At 43.8% G+C, this 25,305-nt stretch overlaps 1 protein-coding gene across 3 annotated transcripts in view; it reads right to left on the reverse strand.

Annotated features, from left to right (window-relative positions):
* STK24 (serine/threonine kinase 24) overlaps window positions 1-25,305 on the reverse strand; it is a 116,622-nt gene that overhangs the window by 51,437 nt on the left and 39,880 nt on the right. For all 3 annotated transcript variants that reach the window (XM_058548408.1, XM_058548407.1, XM_058548409.1), the window contains exon 2: window positions 17,565-17,795. In XM_058548408.1, the coding sequence (XP_058404391.1) occupies window positions 17,565-17,795 (231 nt within the window). The remainder of the gene's footprint in view (window positions 1-17,564; window positions 17,796-25,305) is intronic.

The raw sequence follows: 25,305 nt of genomic DNA on the forward strand, positions 1-25,305 counted from the left end.
AGGGTCTCCGACGCCAAAAAGATAGCAAAATAGCAGGAGACCAACAGGAGGCTATTACTTTGTGCTAACTTGGCATCTTCCGACTTAGTTCTTCAGCACACTTGATGTTTCCTAAGGCTCATCTTCCCAAGTGTGTTGACTGGAGAACTACTTTGCTTTCTTTGAGCTGCTGTCTCAACTCTCCAATCCTAAGCCAGCGCTGGAGAAACTCCAAGAAATAGATCCAGGACGCCACGTACTCCATCTTACTCTGCCCTAATCCTGACCTCCTCTGTCGTGGATGGGTGACCCGTCCTATGTTCTTCAAGCACAACTGTGTGGCCCCACCATCAGAGCACTTATTCAAGGTGACAACTGCCTGGTTGTCTGTCTCTTTCCCTCACTACACCAAGGAAGTTCTTGGTGCAGGGCCCACGCCTCATTCCTGGCCCAAGGCAGGGCAGCAGGGCCCGGTAAGCACAGGAATCGGTGAGTCATGAATGACTCAGAAGGAGGAAGCAGGAGGAAGAGGAGGGCCCCACGCTAGATCTCGGAGCCCTAGAAACAGGGAGAGTATGACCTGCGGATGCAAACACAGAAATGATTTCAGCACAGTCGTAATATGCTGTTGGAGGGAGAGGGCAGCACTAGGAATCCTAAGAACTTTCTTCACATGCATGAAATCCCAGTAACATTTTTTTTTTTGGTGAGGGAGATTGGCCATGAGCTAACATCTGTGCCCATCTTCCTCTATTTTATATACGGGACACCACCACAGCACGGCTTGATGAGTGGTGCGTAGGTCTGAAACCGGGAGCCAAACCTGTGAATCCCAGGCCGCCGAAGCGGAGCGTGCGAACTTAACCACTATGCCACTGGGCCGGCCTCTGTTAACAATTTTTAAAAAGCAAATACTTGTGAGGATAACCTGTAGGGAAAGACATTTCAAATCCCAGGTAACTAAGGGCTCACACATACATCATACTGAATATACTGGACATATTTTCCATGCATTTTTTTCAGTACGTCACAAGCGAAGACTAGTTAAATGCGCTCTAGGGGCTCCAGTTCTAAACCCAACTGCCAAACAGATCCCAACTTACCAAGAGAGGGCTTTTTAAAAACAAGTTAAAGATGGACACAACTCTGCACACTTGTAGTACATCTAGTCGAGGGTTAAGGGACCCGATAATTATTTGCTCAAAGAAGAAAGCAGAAAGTCAGAGACTAAGAAAGTGCCACTCTTGTTGACAGCTACTCCAAGAGACCAGTTCTAATATCACAAATATAAAATGGAGGCAGAAACTTGATGAAAACCAGAAAAAGTGGGGCCGGCCCCGTAGCTTAGTGGTTAAGTGCGTGTGCTCCGCTGCTGGCGGCCCAGGTTCGGATCCCGGGCGCGCATCGACACACCGTTTCTCCAGCCACGCTGAGGCCACGTCCCACATACAGCAACCAGAAGGATGTGCAGCTATGACATACAACTATCTACTGGGGCTTTGGGGGGAAAAATAAATAAATAATTTAAAAAAAAAAAACAAAAAACAGAAAAAGTAATACCAAACTTGGTACATTATTAAACCAAGAACGTGAAGCTAGAATTAAATTCACTTAATAACCTTGAATTCATAGCCTCCTGCTATCACATGGAAGTTCACTGTTTGTCTGGCTACCTTTCATTAAAGCTGCCGCGGCCTCGTTCACACAGTCCATAAAGAAAGAGCAAGGGAGGGCAGATGGCTGAATGCGCCTCTTAGAATGCAAACACAATAGCGGGAGACCTGAAAAGTAAGAGAACATGTAAGAAGCAAGAGATAATCTTCCTCATACATTCTACACTAGCCAGAGCCTCACAAGAGCACAGCTCGTAAGTGTGCCTGTGAGCTTGGAAAAATGCTGACGACAGTCATAAAGAGAATCTTAATGGGTCAGAATAAAAGACAAAAAAAAAAAAAGGTTAATAAAGAAGAGTTTTCCGTTATTTAAAATGTGTACAAGTTGTCATAAAGGAAATGGTCACGTGAGGTTCCTGACTGCCCCTCACTAAAACTCCGCGGGAAGCCCACTGACCACAGGCAGCAGGCAGTGAACCCCACAGCGCCTCTGCACAGCCCATCTCGTGCTCTAGAATACAGCCACGCAAAACCACTGTGACTTCTCCAACCTACGACGGCCAGCAAGCCTTGCAACACCCAAACACATTCGCCCTCTTCGTCATGGTCACAAAGGGAGACGTGAGGCCTATTTAGAAAGTCAGAAAGATCATATTTGGGTTAAAATCAATTTCTCTCAGTAGCCATACTTAGACTTCCGAAGTTTTTCATTAAAACAGTAAAAGTGAAACTTCACTCACAGCAGATTTTCCCAAGAAGACAAATTAAAATGTCTCCTCTTTTCAACCCTGCAACCTAAGCTCTTAAAGACAAAAACTAGTAAAATAATGAAAAAAATTTGATAGGAAACACAGTAACTTATTCTGATATATCTATTCCTGAATAAAGCAATATAGCAGGAGAAAGCAGAATCTCTGCCAACAACAGTTAAGTTTCTCCAGAGTTGCAATCCATTTTCTAAGGAAATGCAGATTTCTGGTCCACCATGCCTTCCCTGGGTCAAGTTTTGGAGCAAAAGCTTCTAGAAAGTTCAGAGCTGGTCTCTGAAATTTGTACACACTAGCACCAGACTCACTCAGGGGAACCCTCCACAGTAGTTCATAGCAACCCTGTCAATAGTTTCTCGCCTAATACAAGTGAGAAGGGAAACAGACTCTGCAATTTGTCCCAAAATGGCAACAGTAGCTCACAGTGGCCAGAATTAAGTTCAGTGTGTAGTGAGAGACAGACACAAAGCCATAAAGAGTTGACCAGGAGTTCAAGATCACCATCTCGGGAAAACTCCTGTCCTCAACCAGCAAAAAGCTGCCACAGGTGTCCTACATGCCACTCATTTCTAAGCCCTGTGGAAGAAGGGCTATTTGTTACCCAATGTGGCAGAACCCTAACCTCGGCTGGAAGCAAGAAAAAAAGCCTCAGGTCCTCTGAGCACATGCGCACAGGTGTGGGTGGAGGCAGGCTCGGGACTGATGAGGAAGGCGCACGTCTGTCCGGGCGGCACTGACAGAGCATCTTACCTCTGTGGAAGTCTGTCGAGGTCAGGGTCATGTGCCCACTGTCCATCGGGCTGCCATCCCTTTGAGGAGAGGGAGACAATGATGGGAACCAAAGGATCTTCTAAAGGCAAGTTCTTACCGCAAGCTGGCCCAAAGGTCCCTGCAATCAAAGAAATCATTGTGGTTTTGCATCTGGCATATTTATGCCCCCTCTCTCCTAGGGACAAGTCTGTCGGCCTCTGAATGGATCTCAACTTTCAAAAAGAAAAGTATCCAGAAATAAAGATCCACCTAGATAAAAGAGACGAGAGGAAGGCAAGAAGTCTTGATGCTATACCTCAGTGCAGAAAGCGAACATAATAGCATTTCCTTCTCAAAGAAGAGCCAATGCTTCCTACCAAACATTTCAATACAAGCAACTCCACCTCATCACACCTGTTTAATATATATGACTACTGACTCCAAAATCCATGTGACACTTTAATACCAGCCTCAGCTGGAATAAGAGAAAAGGCTTGTATGTAAACAGAAAATGTAGGTGATTAGCTTCTGTCTATAATCAACCTTGCCATTGACCTATCTCCACTGACTCCATTTATAACGACAGGGAGAAGTCATTAGATCCAATTGAAGCATATAATCAGAAAGCCAATCTCACACTAAGTCAACCAAAAATCATCAAAATTCAGTAAACTAAGTTACGTACCTAATCCAGTGTAACGATCCTTGGTCTACTTAACAGGTTATATAAATTGCTTTTAGCAATTCAATCTGCAGTAAGCCAATAGCCACCCAACACCAAAACATCAATACTTCCCAACTAATTCCAACTAATATGTTCTACTGTATATCATCTCACCGTTTTCTTTAAATCCTCTTTCCTTCAAAGAAATGCCTGAAGATATTTGATCCTTGCCACCGCAATAATGAAAATCACAGAAATCAGAATATTCTGTTTACAGTTATCTGTACCATCATGCATACAAAGAAAAAAAGAAGGAAAAAACAATCTACTCATAAAGAGTTTTATGAGGGAGAATATTTCTTTTGTAAAAGTTTGACTCAAATATGTTTCAGGTATCCAAAGAGGAGGGAGAAAAGTCACCCACAAATTAATTTACTTCTGTAAAGATGAATCATCACAACAGGGCACAAGAACTCAAACACAACAAAAAAATCTTTAGGTCTCGTGGGTTTCCAAAAGGCAGATATCTCAACCGCTTCACGCCCTCCAGATGCCCAGGAACTAACTCCACATCAGTCAACCCTTCAGAGCCCAATGGGGCGACACTGTCAGACAAAAAAGCCATGTTACCACCAAGGACCTGCCTCAGGACGCAAGCGGGGGGGGGGGGGGGGGGGAACAAACCCAAGCGTCATGAAGAACTCAGCTCTGCAGAGAGCAAGTGTGCTAATTAAGTGGACAGGCCATGAGGAGAAGAAACGCCATCTCTGCCCCACCGTCCTATGGGCAACCACACACAGGCAAGGAACGAGGATGGAGGCGCTGACAAAGAAAGCTACAGGACCACAAAACCAAAATGGGGTTCTTGGCAGAGACCAGGTATAAGCAAAGGAGTAGGAAAGACAACAGCTGCCCTGCAGGGCTCATGTGACAGCCAGCTCTGGCAGCTGGAGCAGAAATGGGCATGTCAAGGGCAGGACCCACTAGAACACCTTGTCAGAGGTGCTGCTGGCTGATCCACTCAATCAAGACCTCCCCTTCTCCCTTCCCCAACTCTGTGTCTCTGGGGGAGCCCACCCTACTCCCAGCTCTAGAGGTAAATCTTGTTGGGTGGGAGCCGACGAGGTGCCCCCAGCCCCCAGGCAGGGGCTGACTGAGGCATCAGCCTGTGACCCAGTTGTGATGAGTGAAACATGAGAGGAGGTGGACTGGGGAGGTTTCTGAGACAGGTTTCCTGTAGCTGAAGAAGAAAACTCTTTCAGAAAAAAATGGCCCTTTGCCCACAGGCAAAGCCAAAACCCTGAGGACTGCAATATGAAAAGAAAGAAGGAAACTGGACCCTCGATAACAAGCTGTTCTACATACACCTGGAGCTGTCCTTCTTCCGGAACTTTTGCTGCATAAGGAAACACACACCCTTTTGTTTAAACCTTCTGAGTTGGTATTTTCTCGAACTCTGAAAGCCTCCTTAGTGGTAATTATCTTCTGTGGGCTGATTCTGCAGATACTCCCTCTCTTAAGGTGGCCCTACAGATCAGTGGTTTTCACCCTTGATCTCACATTAGAATCACCTGGGGAGCTTTTAAAACACCCACTGTCTGGGCCACAGCTGAGAACAAAGAACTCAGAATTTGAAGCTGGGGCCAGGTCTCAGGAATCTTTAAGTTCCCCAGGTGATGCCACAGGATCACACTCTTGCAGGTGATCCATCATCCACCTGAGAAAAGAAAAGGGCTCCGCCTAATTAAGCAAAAGTAAGGCACCCCTGCCTCAGGACTGAATGGCTTAGCTCACGTAAAATGGGCTTGGCTACTGACTAGACATCTGAACTATCCTCTGTAGAAGGGGGAATGGGCCACAGAGAGCAGGACTCCAATAAGGGAAACGGGGAGTACCTGGTAGGACACAACAGTCAGGGGCGGGGAGGCCCATGGTGGACCAGGAACGAGGAACCTCCAGCCCTGAATCCCAGCTCAACTACCAACCCTGCGATATTAGGAAAAAATGGAAGCACCCAACTTCTCCGTGCCATGGTTTTCTAATCCAGAGAGTAAAAAGTGTGGGCCAGGAGCCTCCAAGGTCCTTTCCTCTTCTAATACACGATTCTAATTTCTCTGACTGTGCACAAAAACAGCTTATTAAATGGCAAGCTAAGCTGAATCAGAGACTGAAAGGAACTTAGAGAGAGGATAAACATATCCAATCTCTTTATTTTCCAGATAAGAACACAGGTCCAAGATTAGGTGACAACACTGCTGGTTTAAATTCAGAACCAGCACTAGATTTTCAGAGGTAGGTCTCCAGATCTCTAGAGCTTGGGGTCAGAAAGGCTAGAAAAGAATAGAAAAGTAACGGGTAAGGGCAGTCTTCCCCTCTTTCTAAGAAAGTCTCTTCTCCAGCTCCTTTATGATATTTCTCGAAACCGTATTTGCAGACCTCTTCCCCCAATCCCCAAACCTCTATTGCAAGTCAAGCTGGAGCTGCGTTATCCCACAAACCTATGTGGTCCAAAATGCAGAGGGAAAAGTACCAAAGTAGAATTTAAAACCAATGTATGAAGAATATTTAGTATTATAGTAAATTCAAAAATACAAACAACTGTGTGGCTCACCACGGCAGTCCAAGCCATTCAGAGTCCTTCCTTCCTCTGCACAGCCTCTTACCACTTGAAATACTCCCAAGTTTGTCCTGGACAGTCCCCAACAAAGGGAGAAACAATTCCAAGTTGCATACACAGAAATGATGACCACTCAGAGCCTCTCCCAGCCTCCATCTGAAGGACTCTGAAGGAGACAAATCCATCCAGACATCGCCCCACAAAATACAAAAACTTTCCACAAACTGCAAACATCTCCTCAAACTCAATACACAGGCCAGTGCACGGTGTTTTCAGTTTAGTCACTTTGAACCGGGTTAGTCCTCCACATCAGGAACCCAGAGAAGGTTCAGGAGCCGAAATGCAGAACTGCCAGCACAGGTGTGAGTAAAGAACACAATGATCAACTGAGCAGTGGGCTAAAATTCTCTGCCTCAGCATCTTCCTAACCCATGACCAAGAAAGAAATACCAGGGAGCGAATTGGTGACGGAGCCTCTACAACGACCTACGGTCCAAGGCAAGGTTAGGTTCTACTTTTCTGTTCAATCTGTGAGCACTGTGCAAAACTGCAGACCAATATAACAAACTGCCCTAGAAGACAATCTTAAAGTTCTTAGCTAATAAAGCCAACTCTCTGGTCTTCTCAGCAACATCAACTAGAGAAGACCTTCCTCACTCTGTGAAGACAATTTTCCTTCTTAAAGGTAGGAAAGGGCACACCTTAGATCTAGCCAATTGCCATCTATTTGCACCAAGATTGAAAAAGAAAAATCCCATAACTACGTTATAAATTATAGGGAAAAAATATGTGCTATGCTTTATTTGCTCATTATTTAAAAAAGAAAAAAAAAAAAACTCTTAACTAGGAATAGAAGCAGACTTCCTTAATTTAAAAAAAAAAAAAGGCTCCACACCAAAACTCAATAGCAAACACCATACCTATTAAAGAAAAGTTTAAGATGCATTTTCTTTAAGATCAAGAACAAGACAGGCATATCCTTCCTATCACTACATAGCCAACACAGTACTAGGTCATGGCCAAAACACACATGGTCAACACAATACTAGAGGTTCACGGCCAAAACATAACACCTAAGATGGCAGTAAGGATGGAAGGGAAAACAGAGAACTATCACTATGTGTGGATGTGAGCATATGCACAGAAAACTAGTAAGAGTCATCAAGACTGCCAAAAAAATGTGAAAAAATCATAACCATTCCCTTAACTAAGCAATAACCAATCTGAAAATATAGTATTCAAAATAGCAATAAAAACTACCTGTGTAGGAACTGACCTATGAATCCACAAGATCTTTATGGAGGAAAATTTTTAAACTTTATTAAAGCTCACAAAAGACAACCCAAACAAAAAGACAGGCATTCATGTTCAAGGATGAGATGGCTTAAGATGTCAATTCTCCTCAAAAGTCAATTTTTAAATTTCAGTATGATTTTAAACAGAAAATGTACAACCTCATTCTAAAATTTATGTGGAAAAATAAAAGTCTTCGAAGACCTCACGCACTTTTTAAAAACAGCAAAAGTTTTTGTACGTATGTGGGCAGAGGTGGAGAAGGTTACCCCCCCAGATATCATGACTTGAAACAAAGCCAAGGTAATAATAAACAATATACATAGCATGAATGATATTGGCCCAGGAACAGAACAGAAAATCCAGAAACAGGCCCAGACACATATGAGACTTTGGCATGTGATACAGCATCATACGTGAGTAGGGAAAGGACCGATTATTTATAAAATAGTATTAGAAACCTATCACTACATGGAGAAAAATAAAATCCCTACTTCAGACTATACACTAGACAGATTAAAGATCTAAATGTAAAAGGCAAAATTATAAAGCTGATAGAAGAAAAAAAATTTAAATATATTTTTAACCTTAAGAATCTCCTTAAACAGGATCCCAAAAACAGAAATCCAAAGGTGAAAAACTGATGGATTTAACTACATGAAAATTAAGGATTTTTTTCAACAAAGGCCATCTTAAAGTAAAGAAGTACAATAAATAAAGTACAATACAGAGAAAATTCTTGTGATATCTAAAACTGATAAAGAATAACTTAAATATACATATCAAACACTAAAAATAGGAAATCCAACAGAAAACTTCACAAAAGATATGAACAAACAATTCAACAGGGTAGGAAATCCTTAGGGCCAAGACTATATGAATAGATGCTCAAACTCAGTATTAATAGTAGAAATGCAAATAAGTATAATGAAATACTATATACATATGAGACTGAGAAAAGTTGGAAAGTTTTATATCAATGTTGGCAAGGAAGCAGACAAACCAGGCCCAACATCATCAGCCATGAGGGAAATGCAAACCAAAACCACGAGATACCACTTCACACCCACTAGGATGGCCATAATGAAAAAGACAATAATAAATTGAATGAGGATGAGGAGAAACTGGAACCCTCACTCACTGCTGGTGGGAATGTAAAACAGTGCAGGTGTTTTAGAAAACAGTCTTGACAATTCCTCAAAAGGTCCAACACAGAGTTACCATATGACCTAACAATTCCACACCTAGAGATATACTCAAGATAAACAAACGTCTACACAAAAGCTTGTACACAAATGTTCACAGCAATATTATTCATAATAGCCAAAATGTGAAAACAACCCAAATGTCCATCCACCGGATAAATGAAATGTGGTATATCCATACAATGGAGTATTATTCAGCAATAAAAAGGAATGCAGTACAGCGGCCCGCCCAGTGGTGTAATGGTTAAGTTCTCACGCTCCGCTTTGGCCACCTGGGGTTCATGGGTTCGGATCGTGGGCACAGACCTACGCATTGCTCAACAAGCCATGCTGCAGCAGCGTCCCATATATAAAGTAGAGGAAGACTGGCACAGATGTTAGCTCAGCGACAATCTTCCTCAAGCAAAAAGAGGAGAATTGGCAACAGATGTTAGCTCAGGGCCAATCTTCCTCATCGGGTGGGGGTGGGGGGGGGCGGGGGCGGGGAAGGAATGAAGTACGGATGCATGCTAACATGAACTTTGAAAACATTATGCTAAGGGAAAGAAGCCAGTTACAAAAGGCCACATGTTGTATGATTCCATTTACATGAAATGTTCAGAAAAGACAAATCTATAGAGGTGGAGAGTAGGTCGGTGGTTGCCTACGGGTGGGGAGGTTGGAAGGAAATGGAGAGTGACCAGTAATGGATACAGGGTATTTTTTTACCAGGTGATGAAAATCTAAAGTTCACTATGGTGATGGCAGTACAACTCTGTCAATATACTAGAAATCAATGAATAGCGCATTTTAAATGAGTGAATTGTAAATACTGACAATATCAAATGCTGGTGGGAATGCAAAATGATACAGCCACTGTGGAAAATTAAACATACACTTGCTATATGATCCAGCAATCCTACTTCTAGGTATTTATCCTAGATAAATGAAAGCTTACGTTGATATAAAAACTGTACATGAATGTTTATAGCAACATTATTCATAATTGCCAAAATCTGGAAACAACCCAAATGCCCTTCAATAGGTCAACACAGTACATCCATACAATGGTATATGACTCAACAATAAAAAGGAACAAACAAAGATGGATGAAACCCAAGTGCGTTATGCTAACTGAAAGAAACCAGTATCAAAAGGTGCGTGACACAATTTATATGACACTCTGGAAAAAGCAAAACTACAGGGACAAGAAACAGATCAACAGTTGCCAGGTGTTGGGGTGGGGGATGGGTTGGGATTTCTTCGGGATGCTAGGATTCTTCTGTATCCTGTGCGTTGGTGGTTATAAGAATCTATACATGTGTTAAAATGCATACAACTGTAAAAACTGCACACCCAAAAAAGTTAGTTTTACTAGGTGCAAATTTTAAAAAATAATTATGTGGCAGGGAAAAATAAATTCATACATGGTACACAGAACAATGTTTGATCTATTGAGGGCACACACATATCCTAAGACATATCAAAACTTGTGGTACAAAAGAGAAGGGCAGTGGGGATGAAGCACAAAATAATAAAACGGATCAAAACAGAGAAGGGTCTTACATGGATCAGTGATGATGGTGCCACAAACTGCAGAACATGAAGAAAAACTCAACTCTCCTCATTATGAACCTCATCTGAGGTTCATAAATGGAAAAGGGGGAAAGAAACACAATAAGAAAACGACCAACACACTTCATTTAACGGAACAAAACAGGCTATTTTACTGGCTTGGCAGTTAGTCCAAAGCTCAGAGAAGCTACAGTGGGAAGATCTCTGCTTTAGCACCAAGAATGACATAACCATGTTTAAAAAAACAACAACAGGGGGCCGACCCAGTGGCACAGTGGTTAAGTTCACACGCTCCGCTTCGGCAGCCCAGGGTTCGCAGGTTCGGATCCCAAGTATGGACCTACACGCCGCTCATCAAGCCATGCTGTGGCGACATCCCACATACAAAATAGAGGAAGACTGGCACAGATGTTAGCTCGCGACCATCTTCCTCACCAAAAAAAAAACAACCTTAAAACACACACACAAAAAGAAAGCAAGGTATCAGCATCTCATTTGCTTTTCATTCATTAACACTACTCTAATGACCAAGGTCAAAATTAAAACCAGATAGTTACTTCTGACCTTGGTCATCATCAGTTTGCTAGAAAACAGCCCAACAGTTAGCAGGATGAGGGCCTCTAGGTACACAGCACAACTCCCGGTATTAAATAATGTCCTGGCAACATCAACTTTGCAGTGAGAGCACAGTGTTCAGGGAGAATCACACTTCCCATGAAGACTCCCTTCAGTGAGGGAATGCGCCCTCTCATTTGATGAACTGCATCCCTAGGACACCAGCCCAGCACCGCTTTCTACTGCTTCATTAAAGAAAGCTGAGCTTATAATGAACACTAGACTAGCAAGGGTCACAGTCAGTATTTAGATAAACGACCCCTGCTGTGAACAAGCTTCTTTGGCCCATTATGTTCCAAGGAATCACATAGCCTTTGCCCTATCTTATATCAGAACAAAAGGAATGCAGAGAAGCATCTTTCAGATACCATCAAATCCCCTATTTGACATTTCATGGTTTCAGCAACTGGCATACAAGGCTGCACAGGCCCCAAGCAGTGTAAAACCACTGGCCTAAGTTTGGACACACCCTGCTGACAATGCTCACAAAGCTCACAGCCGGTCTACCCACAAAAAATCACATGGGCATAACCGTGGTCTCTGAGACTCCCTGTCCAAAATACCCTTTGGGATAGCCCAAGAGTCCTAAACACCAGCCCTCGAAATACCATTGCTTATACCTATATTCTGGGACAAAAGACCACTGTTCACTCCACAGGGCAGAGTTTTCTCAGGAGCGGCACTGTGGACATTTAGGCTGGGTGATTCTTGGTTGTGGAGGCTATCCTGTGCACCGCAGGCTGCGTAGCAGCATCTCCGGTCTCCACCCACTAGATGCCAGTAGCACTGCCCCCTAGTAATGACAATGTCTCCAGACATGGCCACATGTACCTTCAGTCCAGGAGGGTACACATGGGGCAGTCAGCAAGAGGTACAAGTACTCCATTTAGGTGGCTCGGACCCAATGTCACGTGTTCTTCTCTGTTACAACCACAGAAACGCCTCCGGCTACACAGGGACTTCTCCACTCAGGAAAGCCCCGACTTTCTTCTCTGGCCCTTTAAATTTGGCTTGTTGACTCTGGTTCAATTAAGCTGCAAACCGTCTCTCCACGTGTACTATACTAACAGGATCTTATTTTCTCTTTCTCAACAAGAATGTGAACTCTCGGTCTTTAGGGTAGGAAAGACCTGAAGGAGAAAGGACCTGTGTGCTTTCATAAGAATTCTTGAGGCACAGGCGAGTTTATACACACCAGACATAAATCTGAACTCAAATGCTTATCAAAACTAATAACCATCTATCCTCCTAACTATGTCTGAAACCAGAGATCAATACAAGAGCAGGATTTGCCACGGGGCAGTCGGGGGAAAAGTGCAAGTGGAGGTAAAATTCAGACGTGTCCTAACGGATATGCTCATTATCATGTAGCTACACCAATATTTCTTCTCTGAGAGATAAAAAGAACATGGAATTATAACACAATATGGGCAAGGGACAGACAATGGTTTTGGTTTTCTCTAGAGGTAAAGCATAGTAGGCTGATTACACTTTATTGTCCAAACTAGGACGCTTCTGAAAGCCAAGGGGGCGGCTATTAATAGTTATGCTGGGACAAGGAGCATAAGCCCAGACCATGGATGGAGGGCAATCCCTACCCAGCAGCATCATTCACAGAGACGCCAGCCACTTATATTAAGTATTTTGTACTTCTTTCCCTAGGGTAAAATGATTGGATTTTCTATTTCATCAGGAACTACTCTTTTCCTTTTGGGAAAGAAAGAAAAAAAAAAAAAATCAGAAGTTCAAAGAATATAACTTTAAAAAATTACTCCAAATTGTATCTGTAATGTATACAACACAATCAACCCTTTACCAGAATAAGTGGTACTTACATAGAGCACTTAGTTCTCTAAAACTCATCAAGGGACTTTGCCATGTTAGTTTTCTAGTGAATCTGATGGGTAAAACTACCTTAAGAAACTTTAAGAACTGAAGACAAACTTACTCTGAAGTCAAGGATATGAATCCACTACTAGACAACTACTCACTCCATGGACATGTTTCCTTAACATAGATACTACACCAAAAACAACTAGACAAGTAAAGGTTTGATAAACACAGTTTTGTTTTGGGTTTTTTTGCCTTGCACCTGATTTGCTTTCATTAAACCGGCTTGATGTTTGAAAATACTAAATAATTTATCATAAAAGAAACTGATAAACCTAATTTTTAGTATGCTAATAATCTGTTTTTAAGACTTGTGAATTGTGAGTCATTTGGCAAGAAAGCTTTTCCCTTATTAAAAAAATAATTTTTAAATTATCATTTACTAAAAATCTCCTACGTGCCAGGTACTTTACCTATATGATCTCAATCTTCACAGTAATCGCATAAGATAGGTATATTTATCTGCATTTTATCCTTGAGGAAGTCAGCAGCCTGAGAGACACCCAGACAGTTAAGTCCCTGTACTAAGATCTGAGACTAAAATTCTGGCTATTACTCTAAGAGAATCTCAAAATGGAGATTCTAATAGGCTGGCAACCTCCACAAAATTAAAAAGCAGAGATTTGTATCGCTGAAGAGAATGAGTAGCACATGTCAATCCTGCATAAAAAGAAAACAGGCATAGGATCCTGTATGACCCCACACTGTCCACTGTTATGATATTATGTCTTCACTGCCTAATTCAACAATAAAACCAAAAAATTCTCTCTCTCCTCTTGCACAGACCCAAACCACCCTCACACACAGATACACACGGGTTCATTATGACCTTGTACATGTTATTTTTGTGGTAAAAACTCCAGTGGTATAACGGTTGGGATACAGAGGCTTCTGGTTAATTAAATATTCTAGCTGGTTTAATTTCCCAAAAATTAAACACAAACTACAATGAATGAAGTTCTTCTATGGAATGTGATCATCTTCAAGACTTTTCCAGGCCTCAGATTCATCAACATAAACATAAATTTTCACTGTTGTATTATTCCCTCTCCTCCCCAAATTGTTGGCGTTGTTTTTAACATTTGGGGGAAAAACATGCTTCACAGCCATTCTGCGATTTGATCACAGCTACAAAGTCAAAATTAACTCCGCTCTCCCGATCTTCAGTAACATTCAGGATATTTAGATCACTTATTGTTTTTAATCTCTTTTTCTAGACTAGATGATTAAAACCAAAACATAACGATGAGACCTTCTAATGCTAATCTAGCAATGAAGAAACCAGTTTCTGCTCATTTCCTCTTTACCCAATCTTGCTCTATAGAAGTTCCTTAACACAAAGTGAAATCCTACAGCCCTCTCTCCCATCACCACTGAAGGAACTAAAAACATCAACTCTGAACACGATGGGGAGTTTTTAAAAGGGCAGTGAAAACCATACAAAGCACAATATTTTTTTGTGGGTGTGAGGAGATCAGCCCTGTGCTAACATCTGCCAATCCTCCTCTTTTGTTGCCGAGGAAGACTGGCCCTGGACTAACGTCCGTGCCCATCTTCCTCCACCTTATATGGGACACCGACACAGCATGGCTTGCCAAGCAGTGCGTCGGTGTGCGCCCGGGATCCGAACCGGCGAACCCCGGGCCGCCGCAGCAGAGCACGTGCACTTAACCGCTTGCACCACCGGGCCGGCCCCCAAAGCACAATTATTGTCAACTCTGTGTCCAAGACCCATTGGTCTTACATGTTAATTTAATTTGTATCTTCCTTGACAGTTAGGACTGTACTAATTTAAACTCCATAAGCCTATGAGATGGATCACCACTGAGGGTCTTCCCCCGGGCCAAGGAATTTTATGAAACTCTGTTATACAAGAACGGGCAGATAGAATCACAGGTCTGGATTCTTGTCCTGCTCAACTTATACTAGTTAATATTGTTTAACAAGAGCAGTTTATTACATTTTTAGTCAAATTAGACAGAAAAGTTTAAGAAATTAAGGGCAACTTTTCACAATGGTGATATTATTCCTGGCATTCTCAAGGCAGTTGTATTTCCTAAAGGACAATCTGCCCAGTAAAATATATAAAGTAGTTTAGACAAAATTATCAAAAGTTTTCATCCTACCTGAAGACAGACAGTGGAGAAAATCATTCCGTGAGTTATTCCACTTCCTTCACAGAGGAAGTAGCTTTGGAGAGGGATGGCCAGCTGAGCACCAAGCCCATTTCCTCTCTCACAAAGCCCATGATTAGGTGACATTTCCCAGCCTCTCCTGAGTTTGGTGTGGTCATGCGACTGAGTTCTGGCCAGGGGAACGTGGGCTGAAACAATGCACTCTCTGTCTAGGCCTGGGCACATGAAAACTTCCCACCAGAGCCTCCTTTGCCCCCACGATGCTTAAGGTAGCCGAGCAGAGCCAGGTTTGGAAGATGGAAGGAGAAGCAACAAGGCAGAAAGAACCGAGGTTCCTGAACAACTAGAGGAAAAATGCCCAAGGATCAGGGCTACCAGTGAGCAAGAAATCAACTTCTATCATATTTGAGCCATTATAAATGTAGCGGGTTTACTCTAGCAGCTGACATTGTGTTAACTAAATAAACTCACTGGGCAACTCTAGATCAAGGTTAGGTTGACTCAGAATGTAAGTTCTAGAATTAGTGACTCAGGCAAGAGTAGGACATACCAGATGGAATCTCGTGATACGTACAGTTAAGGTAACACCATGTTTGGCTACCATGAAGCAATCTATTCCAGCGTGCAGAAAAAAATTCCACTGAGGTTGAAAAAGATACTCTTAAACCACTGAGCCTTAATTTCCATAGTTAAATATTAGGTGGTATAAATCACCAAAAATGTGAGGATCTTCTACACTTCCTCTGCCAAAGGTACCATAATTCATATGAAAACAAAACGTCAGCATACCACATGAAACCCAACTCCGAATCTACCGTAAAACTATTGTTGAATTCATTCCACAAAGCATATTAAGTTATACAGTAGAGCAAGTTCAAGTTGAGATTCTTCAGCTGTTTGTTTTCACTCAACAGAAATTTCACATCAAGACCTTTGATTTCCCATATGGAAGTCACATGTGTTCTCCTCTTGGATCACGAGAATGACAAAACTTATAGTGCTTCCCTTTTGCCCTCTCAAAACCCAAACTGGATGCACCCCACAGCAACATTCATTGTTACTGCTGGCACACTTCCGCCTCCTCGCTCCGACCTCAGTGGATGCATCCTTCAACGAAGGGTAGTTTCAGGGACGAGATATGAATAAATTCTATCCATTAAGGAAGAAAATTAACACTCACTAAGTACTACATGCCTGTATTTTCACATACCAAATTCCATTTAATCTTTACAATAATGAGGTAAATACCATAATTTTCCATTTTACAAATGAGGAAGTAGGGAAGTTTAAAAAAAAAACTTGCTCAAGGCCACACACCAAAACAAACAAGATTCAAGTCCAAAACATCTGACTCTGAAACTTATTCTTTTCACTCCAAAATGCGGCATTTGACCTACAACACACTGCCATCCTTTAGGAATTAAAAAAAAAAAAATAGGATTACCAATTTTTATTTCTTTTAAATATTCATTTTAGTGCATCAAAGGTTCTCAAAATTTACATCCATCCACTTGTGCTTTATTACATTTCCACAAAAGCAAAGCCTGCACTATCCCTCTGACATCAGAGCAGGTTGTGAGCTGCAACGTGGAGAATTTAGAGGATGAACCCAGGACAGGAGGAGGCCCAGTCTTACATTATCCAGGCTTATTGCTGCCTCCTCCAGGAAATAGTTCTTTCTACCTATGAAGTTTTAGTTTCCACAAGAATTATTGCAGAATTTTTTTTCACCAATTCTTAAAATTTCCAAAACCCCATTTTGAAAGATACTACATTTCTAAGTTCAGTAAAACAGGCATATGTCAAGGAACTTGAAACACAAGGGCTAGTCTTAAACTTTCTTGGTATAACATGATCTCCCTACAACATCTAAAATGTTTCATGGAGGACTAGAAAACCATCTTTAATACTCCTCTCTCACTTAAAGAACTGAGTGAAGATCAAGGACAATTTGTAGTGTTGTATTATAACTACTGTTTTATTTAAGTAATTACTTACTTTCCTAGAATTCTTAAAAGTTAAATGTAATAAACTAGCTCAACTAATCAACATTATCAATTTTCAGTAGTTTTTAAAAACAGCATTAAATTAAACCACATTTGATAACTGAAAATATCAGAAAACTAATATTCTTAGGTTGGCAGGAGTTTTTATCATAAACCATGCTAAAATTGGGTGATTAATGGTTATCATTATAACAACTTAATAAGAAATGTGTTTTTGATGACAAAATCCCACTCAGAAATACTCTTTCTTGTCTGAAAGGAAATTTCAACATCAAACACTTTTACCAAAAATATATTTCTCTAAGTGACATTTAAGATGATAAAAAAAGCCAGGTTCTTTTGATTGCAAAGGTCGAGACATTTCTCCTTCCTTTGAAAATCTGCTGTGCTCTTTATTGAAGTCCTTCACATACACTGCTCGCAGCTCAGATAAGTGCTGCATCATGGAAAATCGTGTTTTTATTTTTAAGCTTTACCTTCAGATAGGATCCATAATATTTGGTTACGTATGGACTGTCACACTGACTCAGCACTGTGATTTCTTGTTGAATGTCCTCTATCTCATCTTCAGCTTCTTCCAGATCAATGATTTTTATGGCAACCACTTTCTGAGTCCGATTGTCAATGCCTTTGAACACCTCACCAAAAGAGCCCTTTCCAATTTTCTCCAGTTTTGTAAAAAGCTCTTCTGGATCTGCTTTTAGGTTCTGTAGGAGAGAAGGAAAAGAAAGAAAACTTCAAAAACTCACAATCCTGTGACAGCTATTTCCTTGTATTTATAACCTACAGACCACAGTCCCTCCAAGACTGATCCGTTTTCCTCATTGAAGGATCAGGCTGGTTGTGACTACGATTCTTCAAATTCAGGACTTAAAGATTTCTAAGTCTCACCCACATGTATGCATTAGGATATGAAACACAGCAAGTGTACAAACAAGAACAATTACCCAAATTATAAAAACTAGGAAAGACTCCAGCATTTGTATAGTTAAAGTAAATAAAAATCAAAACACTTATTTGAATATGTTATAACAGATATATGGACTTACTGAAAAATCACTTGTCTAAGCAAAGAGTCTACTTTTCTTCCCACCCTTCCCCCCCAAATTTTCTAAATTCAGGTTAGTACATACTAAGACATAGGTTAACCAGCTATATATGTAACAGGAAAAAAATTTACACCCTAACTTAATTGTTCCATAACAGGCCATGTTTTCAAGTACAACAAATACAGTCCTACGCATCTTCACTCTCGGCTACCACTCTCGGCTACTGCCTTGCCTACATATTTTAACCAGATACCAGGAAATGATAACCAACCTGTTTTCTTTTGTCATGTAAACATCATGCCTTTGAAACAGCTTCCAAAAGCTCTTACCCACCAGCCTGGTTAGCTGACCACACACACAACAGTGTACATTTCCAAGGAGCCCAACTGCAGGGACTCCTACAGCCGTCCTACCGGCTCCTGACCAGAGAGATGCGTGAACAGCTGAGTTCTCAACAGGCAGCAAGCTGTCATCCCCAGGGGACGTCTGGAAACAGTATGAGGGGGTGTCTGTCACAAACTGAGGGGTGATACTGACATTTAGCAAGGAGAGCTGGGGATGCTGCACGCCTCAGCCCGAGCAACTGCCCAGCCACATGCCGACAGCACCAGCCTGCAACCTCACAGAGCGAGAGCCACCAACCCCACAGACACCCCTTTCCTCTGACACACTGCGCATGCGCAAGAGAAGGCCGGGTCAACCTTCCAAGTCTATCAGTCCTTCAAAGAAACTGAAACGTTATGGAAAAAGGAGTCAGAGGGAGAAAGGAGGCGGGTTGAGCAGGAGGAAGAGTAACAGGCACAGAAGAGGCGGCGCCATAGATGGGTTGACATAAGGGGGTCATAGACACAGACTTCCGGCAATTTCCACAGCATCATGAGCTGAGTGAGCTTTGTGAACTCACCAGGCACTAACCACTAACTTGCTTTCCATGGTGAAACAGGGAGTTCAGAGCAACGCTTTACAGGGAACTGCTGAAACCCAGCCAGCCCATTTCCAAGGTGGGGGTCTTGTGGTGCCACAACATGAACTCCATGGAAACAACGTACCCCAAGAACGCCCCCAGTCACGCGTGCGCCAACAGTCACGGGTGGCCTCGCTGACACCAAAGGTGCCCCGTTCTGGGAATGCACCCTGAACAATGTAGGAGCTCACAAATCCCACCAACCTTATCAGTAAAAATGAACAAAGCAAGTGAGAAATGCGCCCTGGGGTTACCAGGAAAAGGGACACAGAGAAACCACAACCATTTTCAGCAGCTACAAACTCGCCTGTTTTCACACCCTTTCTCTTACCTCCTTCTCTCCAGGATGAGCGGGGGTGGCCCTCTTTTTCTTCAAGACCAAGCCTAACAGCTGGGCTTTTGCATCCATCCTCCTCTCCTCCAGGATGTGGCTTCCTCAATAACCCTCTTCCACGCAGCCCTCTCTGTGCCTCTCTGCCCTGGGCAACGTGCTCGGGCTTCTCTCATTTAAAAAAACAAAAACACCTTGCTTCACTGGTCCCGCCCTCCCACTTCACTCTCTCCTTCCTTTGAAGTTCCCTGAAAGTCATCCAGGCCTGCCCCCTCACTGGTCACCGCTGCAGTCTGGCTCCCGCTCTGGCTCTGGCCACCACAGATGCAGAGCCCGCATCTGATCCTCCTCAACCACGCCCTCCCCACCCTAATTCTCCAGTCCCTTGGCGTCTGTCTACAACCCTGCTCTCATCTTTCTCCAGTCTCCCTGGTTCCAGAAGAGTCCTCTCACACAGACTCTCCCTATGCTGGCCCGTAATCACAGGCAGTCCCCCAAGGTTCCACACTTGGCTTCCTATTCTTTCTCTACTCCTTCTCCAGGGGGTTGTCACAGTTTCACGGTTTGGGAGCGTGTTCCCCAAGCCTGGCTGGGCAGAATCACCCAGGGACTTAAGGATCCCAAACACTCGCACAGTCATGGGGATTGAGGGGGGGCATAATCCACATTTTTTAAAGATCCCAATTGATTCTGATAAATAGCCACCTTTGAGGAAAACCAGTTTTAAATTATTGTGTATAAAGGAACTTTCAAATTGCTAGCTCTGGCCCTGCCTTTTGAGTTTTAACTCCTAGGATCAATTACGTGCTAGATATTGCTTTCTGCCTGGATATCGCAAGATTAACACGAACTGAATTCATCACTGCCCCTGCTGAACTGGCCGACCTCCCACAGACTATAAGCTGAGGAAGTTCAGGCACCATGTCTTACCTCTATGCCCACGTGCCTGGGCACAATGACTGATGGTCAGTAAATGTCCCCTGAGCAGTAAGAAAACCCCAGCCTTACACTGACACAAACAGAATCCAGGGTAGACACTACAAAGAATACCCTAATTCAGACAGACAGAGAGCCTGAGAAAGAAGGAACAGGTAGCAAGGGTAAGGAAGAGGTGCTAAGAGCCCTAATACTCAGGAGCAGTGATTCTCAAGTCTCAGGAGTATCAGAATCACCTGGAGGGCTTGTTGGACCACAGATAGCCTAGCCCCACCCCTGGACTTTCTGATTCAGTAAATCTGGTATGGGGCCCGAGAGTCAGCGAGTGCACAAGTGATGCAGATGCTGCTGGTCCAGGGACCACACTTTGAGAACCAAGGCACTAGCCACACACTTGAGCCAACTGCAGACATGGAGAGAACTGCCTAACATCCTAGCTGTCCCTGCTGAGCCAGGCCAGCAGCTCTCCAGCTGATGACAGGCACATGAGTAAGCCCAAGCGAGACCTGCAGGAAAACCCCAGTCAACCTGAGGAATCATGAGAAATACTAAATCATTGTTGTTTTAGGCCACGAAGTTCTGGGGTGATTTGCTACACAACAACAAACAACGCAACTCAACAGAGATCACGGATCACTGAGGAGAAATGTGTCCATTCCTGGGGAGGGGGTGTGGGGGTGCAGGGGGATCTTCTATACTCTGGAGAGGAGTGTCTCATTTTAATACACTGCCTGGTTTTCCTTTTGCCTGGTCTGAGACAGCGTAGAAAACAGCTGTTTTCACTACTGCTGTGACTGTCTTCCTGAAGCCCTTTCCCCGAGGCTGCACCTGTAAAGCTGGCGGCAGCTGCTATCTCCCATCTGCTCTAGTGTGGTGTGTCCTTCTGTACTCTTTGTCACTGCGTCAGCAGCTGTAAACTGGACTAAAAGCTGTCCCTGGCAAGAAGGGAGACATCTGCTAGGACAGTGCCAGCAGGGCACCACAAGCAGGGTCCTGCCCTTCAGTAATTCTTGCGTAAGCTCATCACCATGCAGTGTGGCCCCACGGCCATAACAAAATCAACGCCAACCATGAGGCATTTCAAAAAGGAGCTTCAAGATTCTGCTGCCAGAATCGGTGCTCTGAGGAGAGTAGATCCCCTTGGTGGAAAAGGTGCCATTCCGCCAACCAGCCGGAGAATTTTCACTTCAGAAGGTTTATGCTGAACCAAGCACTGGTCACCATCCCAGGTTAGGAAGGCCTGCGGCCCCACACCCACCCATCGGCCGTGCCTGAAAGGCAGCTGGCTCCAGGCAGGAGTCAGGACGCAGAGGCTCAGACTTCTCTGAAGCAGGGGAGGGTCAGGACCCTCCCTGCAATGTCCCCCTTTCCTAGATCAACGAGGCTGGGGGGACGGGAGGGACGGGGTTGGATGCTGCCTGAAGGTGAACATCCCACTCCTCAGGTCCCAGATTCATCACTCAAAAATACCAATGAGATGCCCATGCAACTTCCCCTTCACGCAGCTGAGCTAGAGCATCACCCTAAGGCAAAGGAGGAACAACCGGCTTCTCATGACAGAAGAGGTGTGAATCCCATTTATGTGCTTACTAACAACTATGTGACCCCATAGCTGCTCAACATCTGTAAGTCGCTGTTTCCTCCTCTGAGGGAATGGTTTCGGGGATGGAGAAAGAAGAAAAGAAATAACAGCGTCTCTCTAGATTAATAAGCGCAACTAGGAGCGGGGCTTGAGCCCCTACCGTTGGCGGCATCCGACACACCTAGCGTGTGTCTGCAGCAGAGGGCACTCACATACTGATGTCTCCTCCATAAGCACAACTCTCTGGTTCCCTCAAAACCCTCACCATCCATGCCAAGAAACAGCCCAACTTGCATTTGGGGGAGCCCCAGGGCTACACAAAAACTTCAGGGAAATGACATGGCTCCCTACCTCAGGGGCTTTATTTTCTTGTCTTTTTCATCAAGACACCAGGCCACCTCTCTCTTTCAACTTCAGTCAGCTAAATTCTGGGTCTTCCTACATACTCACACCTTGTCTTGTTTATTTTTAATTACAAGATTTAGGAAAACCAAGACATTAGTTATACTTAATCATATTAAGGTCAGGATCCTTAAAAACTGAGCAAAATAAGGAGAAGATGCATTGCCCCAGATCAAAAAGCCCAGGCACAAGTCTGGGCTCTGAAAATGCTCCTATGCCCTTCCCTAATAAGTCCAGGAAACCCCTCAGTGGACCCAGAGATTGCGGGAAGAGCCCAAACGCCAGGAAAGTACCCCCAGGGAGTCTGGAGTCAATGGTTTCACAGAAGTTCCTCACTGATCATGACATGGAAAGTTTCAGGGCGATCAGCCACCCCGAAGCCCGGGATCCCCCAGAAGCCCCAGCTACGGGAGATGAACAGACACGAGCACAGCACGAGCAGCCGTCACACTGCACACAGCACAGCGAGGGCAGGCCACCCGCACCCTCAGGATTCCTGTGGAGAGAAAGCCCACGTGAGCCACGTCCTGCCCCCACTCTGAGCCTTAGAGACATTTCAAAGCCAGGCCCTTCTGGAGCTCAGGCTTCCACAAGTATTCACTGTATTTCATCCCTTGAGAGAATTCATTAAAATAGTTCTATGATGACTTAAGTATTTCCTATTTTTAAACCTGAATAGCTATTACAGTTTTCCTTTGATCACTTCTGGCAATGACAAATGCATCTGGCGTTACGAATCAACTTTCAAAGTTAGCTTCAGATGTCCCACTTGCACAGTCACACCATGCTACGCCACTCCGGGTGGAAGCCAAGCTTTTCTCTGTTTTTGCACAAAAAGAGAAAGGACCCAAGTCTAATGTGTTCTAATACCTGCCACTTCTCACAGCACTGTCCCTGGAGCACCGACAGAGGACCCCAGAGTTCGGCGGGTCTGGACCAGGGAGGAGGGTGAGGGGCAGATATGCCCCCTTCCCTGCTTCTGAACTTGGCAAGCATCCTGAACGAATCGAATCGCAGAACTCTCTCCTCCTGGAGCTGAACTCGGCCTCAGAATCCCTCACCACCCCCTCCCCAGGCAGCCACACCAAGGCTGCTGATGGGCACACAGGGGGAACCTTATGTGCGGGCCTGGGGTGGCCCTATTACCAAAAGGTCTCTGCGCTGGCTCTCACCATCATCTTATCCTTCTGGATCTGCCCGACTCTCCCACGTGTTCCACTGTTAAGTGTTACTACCGACCATTTCCAAAGCTAGTAACCCCTGTACCCCAATTACTCTCTTACTCCCACATCCAAACTGTGCCCGTCCTTCTTCTGAAATGTCCCTCCTGCCATGCCCCTTGCCTGACTCCACACCTGGCCCTCCCTCCCCCACAGCAGTGCCTCCAGCCGGCCACTTCAAGACCTTCCTATACCTGCTGGCAGAGCTTAGCTCCCCCAAAGCCCATGGTTTTCCTTCCCGGCTTAAACAATCAGGGACAACGCACCATCGAGACGGAAGTCATAAACCCTCACTGTGCATCTAAACCCCACAGCTCCTTTCTAATCCCACGTTCTGCCAATCTCCCCACTTACCCTCCCATCACCCAACTTCTCAACACTTCTTAACGTGGTTCCATTTACAGACAATTCTCGAAGTGACAGAATTAGGGTGATGGAGAACAGACACCTGGTTGCTGGGGGCAGAAGGTGATGAGTAAGGGTAATAGGGAGATTCTTTGTGGTGATGGAACAGTTCTGCATTCCCACTGTGGTGATTTTACTCGAATCTACACATGTGATAAAATTTCACAGAAGTATACACCAAAAAAAAAATATACATGCAAAAACTGGGGACATCTGCATTAAGGTCTGCGCCTGAGTTAATAGCATTGTGCCAACATCAATTTCCTGGTTTTTACAGTGTAAGATATCATACAGGAAAGCAGGCGAAGGGTACACAGGAACTAACTATTTTTGCAACTTCTTGTGAGTCAAACTATTTTTTTTAAGTTATTAAAAATGCTTTAAAAAAAAGCCCAATCTCAACTTTGTGCCCTTCTACACCTTATTTCTTCTGCCCCAAAGATGCCACTATTCTTGCTCTGTTACAGGTGGAAAATTCCCATCTGCTGTTTCAAACCCACCCAAACCTGACAATTGCCTGGAGCAAAGGCAGCAGCTCCACTCTCCTTTCTCCTGGGGCACACTTTTTATGCCATAGGTTGAAAACTGTATGAACAACATTTTACAGATTGTCTTCTCCCTCAAGGTTATCAACTACCACTAAAGAGCATATCTATAATCCTGCCCACCTAACCCAGCAGAGCTGAGCAGCACGTGGAACTGCAGGCAAAACCCAAGCTTCCTTAGAATGCGGTCTCAGACATCCTCGAGTAACGGAAAACAAAAACCCAGCCCAGATGCAGAGCATCACAAGGAGCAGACAGGAAAACGCAGCCATGGCCTGAAACACTGAGACCCAGTGTGCACCAAGCAGCTGCTTTGCTCTGATTTTGCAAAATATCTCATTTGGAGTAGCGGTTCTAGCAGACCTGGAGAGATAAGACACTAGATACATGCCCAAAATAAGCTATTGGACAGGTATTCAATACTGCCCTTCTGAATGCTTAAATTATCTGCCCAAAACTCTGGTTTCTAGGGGGCCATAGGCACTGGCAGTCTGAACTCAAGCTCAGATCTCAGCTCTGCCAAATTACTTCAAGTTACTGAACCACCCGGCCTCTGTTTCCTCATCTGTAAAATGGGGTAACATGACTTACTTCCTAGGATTTTGGAAGGATAAAATGCGAACATAAGGAAAGCTCCTTGATATCTGCTAAGCAGTAAGTACTTAATAAATAGAGACTGCTTTTGTTGTTGTCGTTATCTTTGGTGTACTTAATATTGAGCTATTCTTTCTGACAACACTTGATCAAGATTCAGTAGAAGCCTTTCACTTGAACTAGAGCCAG

Source organism: Diceros bicornis, chromosome 9 (genome assembly GCF_020826845.1).
Source record: "Diceros bicornis minor isolate mBicDic1 chromosome 9, mDicBic1.mat.cur, whole genome shotgun sequence".
Lineage (NCBI taxonomy): Eukaryota > Metazoa > Chordata > Mammalia > Perissodactyla > Rhinocerotidae > Diceros > Diceros bicornis.